The sequence below is a fragment of the Mus caroli genome, chromosome 6 (assembly GCF_900094665.2).
Source record: "Mus caroli chromosome 6, CAROLI_EIJ_v1.1, whole genome shotgun sequence".
NCBI classification, from domain to species: Eukaryota; Metazoa; Chordata; class Mammalia; order Rodentia; family Muridae; genus Mus; species Mus caroli.
The window spans coordinates 144,110,025-144,116,623 of NC_034575.1; the positions used below are offsets into that span (position 1 = coordinate 144,110,025).

General features: G+C 45.0%; 1 protein-coding gene across 1 annotated transcript in view; it reads right to left on the reverse strand.

The window, feature by feature from the left end:
• Window positions 1-6,599, reverse strand: part of Itpr2 (inositol 1,4,5-trisphosphate receptor type 2) — a 394,656-nt gene that overhangs the window by 267,694 nt on the left and 120,363 nt on the right. Inside the window, exons 17-21 of the mRNA XM_029478274.1 lie at window positions 5,395-5,514; window positions 5,124-5,309; window positions 3,699-3,950; window positions 2,443-2,587; window positions 626-776 (exon numbers count right to left, since the gene is read on the reverse strand). Coding sequence (XP_029334134.1) covers window positions 626-776; window positions 2,443-2,587; window positions 3,699-3,950; window positions 5,124-5,309; window positions 5,395-5,514 — 854 coding nt within the window. The remainder of the gene's footprint in view (window positions 1-625; window positions 777-2,442; window positions 2,588-3,698; window positions 3,951-5,123; window positions 5,310-5,394; window positions 5,515-6,599) is intronic.

Consider the following 6,599-nt stretch of genomic DNA (forward strand, 5'->3'; position numbering starts at 1 on the left):
TCCACAACTGAAGCTCCTTTCTCTGTGATAACTCCAGCTTGTGTCAAGTTGACACACAAAACCAGCCAGTACAATACATATAAATGGTTATGAATATATAGTTTTTATGTATGATATATATGGTTATGATATGGTCACTACTGAATGTTTGATGGTTCAGATCCCTAAAACCCATGTCAACGCCAAGCAGGCATGGTAGCTGCCTGCAACCCTCGCGTTGGAGAAGCAGAGAGAAGCAGAGGCTCCCTAGGGACGCTGAATATGAATAGACAGAGTAGCCAGGGTTACCATACTCATCAGAAAATGCTGACAAAGTGGACAGTGTCCAAACAGACACCTAATGTTAACTCAAGCCTGTACACACACACACACACACACACACACCTTCATGCTTACAATACATATGTGCCCATATACATGTAAACACATACCACACACACAGACACACACACATTATCGTGAGAGGAAAGTGCTCCTATGTCTACCCTGTTATCACATAGCCCCATCATGAGCCAATGTTTGCACAGACTGCACACCCACATTATGTGTGTTTCTCTGTATGTTTGGTTTTTATCTTCCTCCTGCTTAATAACAAAAACACCATCACATTCCTCAAAGTTCTTACTTCCATCTTGGAACTTGCTTAATCTTTCAAAATATGAGGACATGGGGGCCTGGACAATATCTAGGATCGCCAGCAGAGTTCTCGTCAGCCGCAGTAACTCGCTGAAGCTGTAGAATCCAAAGTAGATGAGGTTCCGGGCTAGGTGAACCACCTGCAAGGAGAGAGGCGCATTGGAAATGGAATCAATGCCTATAGTGCCCAAGTCATTCTAAGCCCCGACAGCTGAGAATTAAAATCTCTGTGAAGAGATGGTTCAGACTGTGACTGACTCGGATCTAGGATTAATTCAGAGCCTTCAAAGTGATTTAAGAAATGTTTATGTTACAATACTTACCACTTAATTAAATATAAGTTAGAGGGATTCCACCTAATCAGTGGTTAAATTATTTTATTAAGTATGAGTCATAAACTGGCCCAGACTTCTATGTCCTCTACACTGCCCTGTGGCCTTCTGGGTAATACAGGAAATAATGAGGGTGAGTTGCAGCCTCCAAGACAAGGCTCCAGTACAGGCTGTCCCTCCTACAATATGTCAGGCTGGTGTGTGTCACAGCAAAAATGCTATGTCGTTCCCAAGGTTAGACGACAGAACACTGCTTGTGAGAGCTCTCTCTCTCTCTCTCTCTCTCTCTCTCTCTCTCTCCCTACCTCCTTCCCTCCCTCCCTCCCTCCTTCTCTTATGCTCTCTGTGGGAAGCCAGGTGCCATGGCAAGGACACTCAGCCACAGAAAAGCCATGTGACAAAGGGCTGAGGTGACAAGCCAGCACAGCAGGAGGGTCACCAACACCCACCTGAGAGAAGCAGAAACAGGACAGACTGAATAGACAGTACTACACTACACCCAGGCTCCTGACTCACAGAAATGTCACACGGGGTGGGGGGGGGGGGGTCTGAAGACAGTGGATAACTGATACACCAGGTATGAGTGATGGGGACCTCTCTCTAGTTTATTTATTATTATTATTATTATTATTATTATTATTATTATCCTCACACTTCAATTCAGGTCAGCAAGGTGAGACCATCACTTCCATGAAGGAGGGGAAAAGGCAATAAATAAATAAATAAATAATCCAAAACTGCCCTTGTTTATCAAGCATAACGGTTACATATAAACAAAAATAAAACAAGGAAACCTATAATTAATTGATGATTGAGATAGGGTAGTTTAATTATCAAGGCATAATAAAAATAAAGTGGGCTCTTATTTGCAATTCTATTGACTATTGGGATACTAGCAATTGGTATTACTAGTCACTGAGTATGTTTGTAACAAAGACCCAATCAGAAAATGTGATTTCTTTTATTTTTACAAACTTATCCTGGGGAGGGGATCTGTAACATAAAGTTTTTCTTTTATTTTTTCTTCTTCTATTTCAAACCGTATCAAATCACTTGATTGTGGTGTAATTAGTATGTGAAGTGCATTTCTACATACCACATATGGCTTCAAAAATAAGTTAATGAACAAAATTAAAGTTTAAAATAGCAAGTCTGTATTTTTATCATCAACAGATGGAATCATATCAAATACTCTAAATATTAGAGCAAAGGAAAATCTTTGATGCTAATTGCACCTGGTTTGTAGCAAGAATACACAAACCTGCCATATCTAACTATTTTTAAATGCCTCAAGTGAGGCTGGAGAGGTGGCCCAGTGGTTAAGAGCACTTGCTACTCTTCCAGAGGACCTGGGTTTGGTTCTCAGCACCCACATGGTGGCTCACAACCAACTGGTTCCAGGAGATTTGATACCCTCTTCTGACCGTTGTGGGCACTGGGCACACAGAAAATAAATTTAGTAATTTTTAAATACCTCAAATGTAAGTTTATTTTTCTCTTTGTCTCCAAAAGGAAATGGTTGATTTACAACTTCTTTCAAATATTCTTCGACAAATTCCATCGTCAGGGCAAACTTCCTCTTCATGTCATTTCTGGAAGAGTCTGTAATGGAATCATACCTGGCCAGACAGACACAAGAGCAAGTTAAATTGATGAGGAAGACTGAGAAGTAGGCCCGTTACACAGTCTGACTCCTAGAGTGCACTGCCTTGGACACGTCAATCAACCTCTTGGGGTGAGCATCCTGTCTGCTCACCACGGGCTACTGCAAACTGAGATGGGTCAAGCCAGGTGGGGTCTGCCAGCACACCATGCACTCTGCAGGCTAGTAGTCACTAGCTGCCAGAACCATGCTTCCTGCTAGAGAGCTAGCATTTGCCCTGGGCAGGGGGCATCCCAGGTCGACAGTGAGAACATAAATGTGCTATGTCCTATGCTTCTTATTCCAAAGTCAAAGACGTTTCACCTTGCATTTGTCTGCTGAATTTGAACATCTCTGTGACACCTCATCTTCACGGTCAGTTTGATGGGCTCTAGAATCCTCTAGAAAACACACCACTGGGCACAACTAGAGGAGGTCTCCAGAACCAATTAACTGAAAAGGGAAGGCCTGCTTTGAGTGTAGAAAGCACCATTCCCTGCACAGGAGGCCATCAGCAAATAAAAAGGAAAAATGAAACGTGAGCTCCCTCTGCCTCCTGTGTGCGGATTAAGGTGGAGCTGCCTTAAGATCCTGGGGCTGAGCCTTCGAACTCTGAGTCAATAATAAACCCTTCCCTCACTAAAGTATTTCTCCTCATTGCTGTCAGAGCAATGAACAGCAATGAATATGATGTACTGTATAGTTTTATGTCAACTGGAGAGGGGGGAGCCTCAATTGAGAAATACTTCCCTAAGATCAGGGTCTCGGGAAGACTGTAGGGCATTTTCTTAGTCATTGATGGGGAGGTCCCCGCCCATTATGGGTGGCCCCACCACTAGGCTGGTGGTCCTGGGTGCTATAAGAAAGCAGGTTGAACAAGCCATGGGGAGCAAGCCAGTAAGCAGCACCCCTCCATGGCCTGTGCCTCAGCTCCTGCCTCCAGGTTCCTGCCCTGTTTGAATTTCTGACCTGACTTCCTTCAAGGATAAACAGTGATGTGGAAGAATCAACTCTCTCCTCCCCAAGTTACTTTAGCCATGTTTCATCTTAGAAATGGAAACCCTAAGAGATGGGGTTTCCAAACATACTCATGAATCGTGATCTTTGTGGGGATTTCAGTCCAGAGGCGGGCATAGCGAACAGGCACCACAGACTCCTGGGGGTCGCGGTCAACGTGCATGTGGAGCATGAGTCGGCAGAAAGATGCTCTGAGGTCAAAGGGCAGACTCTCGTCAGACACACACCGCAGGATCAGGTCTACGGACAGCTGTGTTGAAATCTGGTTGATGGCCAGGTACTGGCGGTCCAAGCACATCCTTGCAAAGAGGTTTAGCTGGTACCTAAATGCAGGAGACATGTTACCATATTCCCTCTCGCCACCATTATGGCCCCAACAGACAAAGCACAACCAGCCTCTGAGTATGACAACTGTTTATAAGTATTTACAATATCGAGTCAAACTCTTTGTAAATAAATGACGATACAGGTCTTACTCTGTCCCCATCACTACACCCTCTTGAGGCCAGGCTTTCTGTCCTAATCCACCAAGCCTGTAATGGAGAGTGAGTCCCATGAAATCACCTCTCCCCACCTTCCCCAGACTCTGTGGGGACAGGGACAGGTCTCCAGAATCCACACTAATTTTGTCCCTATTTGGTTTGAAAAGAAAACAGGATCATTCCATACGGTAATAACAATGGGTTCTTCAACCTCTAGGATTAAGGTGCCCCGCTGGCTTGGTTTTGAGAGATACAGAAACAGAGACAGACTCTAGTTCTGCATGCTTCCCTGGTTCTCAACAACTTCTGCCTTGGGTTTTATCCCTTAAGTTCAAAGAGCCAGTTAGGTCATTAACAGTTGTTGTTGTTGTTGTTATTGTTGTTGTTGTTATTGTCGTCGTCTTTGAAAGGGAGGGAGAACATCCATGTGCCACTTGTGTGGAGGTCAGAGGACAATCTTGGGAGTTAGTTATCTCCTTCTATGATGAGCTCCAGGGATCAAATTCAGGTTGTCAGGCTCCCCTTAGAAGTGTGCCTACCCACTGAACCATCCTGTCAGCCCCCCCCCCCCAAGTTAGGTTACTGATCCCAACATATTGATCCCTGAGGAACCCCTCCAGTGCTTTTGCTACTAAACACAGGTGACCTTTAAGAGCTACAGACACCTGCCCCTCTCGAGTTCAGAAGAGCACATGTTCCCAAGATCCCATCTTAACCCACTGCCACTTCCTGCCTCAGACCACAGCCAAGGTCTTATTGCTTCTCGTCTGCCCCTATGTTCCATCGGGAGCAGGAAGAAAAGTCTTCCTGCACAAAAGCCCCAAGCTCGCCAGAAAATGTAACTGGAAAGCACGGGTGTTAATTTTCATCTTGAAATTTCTGGGTGGTCTTAACCATTTCAGCTCCCACCTTCTGACATGATTTTTAAATGCCCTCTTACTGTGCCTATAATTCTCAGAGGCTTGAGAGAACCAGCTCTTGATTACACGATGGGAGTATGAGTGTCCCCAATACCTATAATAGGTCAGAACTTCCAGGTCAGCTTTGGTGCCTTCCCTGGCTTCCTGGGCGAGGTGCCTGATGGCCTTGCCGTGAGGCTCCTTATTGCTGTCAATCCAGTAAAGCCAGACCTCCTCGTCGTCAATGTCATCAGCAAGGATGGAGCTCTCCATGGGGTTCTCCACTTGCATGGACACCAGCCTGGAGAGCAATGACACGTGGAATCCATTAGGACTCACGCTTCAGCCAGGGGTGCTCCGACAGACACCGCCATGGAGCAGCTTACTTTGTCTGAATGAGGATGTCCGCATTGCCAGGGCTCAGCATGAATTTGCAAATGAGTTCCTGAGTGACGGGGATGGCCGTGCTATTGGACACACAGAGGTCAGACAAATAGTCCAGAAACCTAGGAAGGAAAAGGCAAACACTAAGACAGGCATTTCATTTCTATATTTTAATGGAATACCTTTTACTGATTCCTCAACAATTTCATTATTAAACACAGAATCTCGTGTGTATCCATTCATTTTAAGTTAAAAAATTTTAAGTACTAAAGTGCATGTCTTGATTTGGGCATGGGTGAGCCATGGTGTGCGTGTAGGTCAGGAGTCAGGTCTGTATTCCCACCTGCTGTACTGTGTGGATCTGGCTGACCATCCTGCCTCCACCTCCCATTTCTCATCTCCCAGAGGGGTGCTGGATTCACAGATGTGAGCCAAGAGCCACTGCACAGAACTCTTCTGCCAGAATGGGGAATTGAACTCGGGCCGTCAGACTTCACTGGCAAATGTTCTTACCACCTGCACCATTTCACCAGCCCAAGACAAAGCATTTCAATCCCACAACAAAAGTATAATTTGGAGTTTAATAAGAAAAGCTTATTTTGATGTGGTTTTGATATTGCTACAATGCGTTATTTCTCCCCATGTTGTTCATCTACTGCATCATTAAGAGCAGATTAAGTAATTCTTCTCATTACATATAAGCCTTGTTTAGAATGGTTGTTTGCCTCTATTCATTAGGTGATTTTCATCCATTAGAACAATGACTCTTGTTTAGAAAATCATTGGTCTTCCCTCAAGTGAGTGTCTCCAAACCCATATATCAACAAAAAACAAGACAAAGTGAGCATATAAAGGGGTTAGGGCACACACTTCAGGAGGTGAGTGTGTAACAGGGTTAGGGCTCACACTTCAGGAGGTGAGTGTGTAACAGGGTTAGTGCTCACACTTCAGGAGGTGAGTGTGTAACAGGGTTAGGGTGTGCACTTCAGGAGGTGACTGTGTAACAGGGTTAGGGAGCACACTACAGGAGGTGAGTGTGTAACAGGATTAGGGTGCGCACTTCAGGAGGTGAGTGTGTAACAGGGTTAAGGCACACACTTTAGGAGGTGAGTGTGTGATAGGATTAGGGTGCACACTTCAGGAGGTGAGTGTGTAACAGAGTTAGGGGACACACTTCAGGAGGTGAGTGTGTAACGGGGTTAGGGCA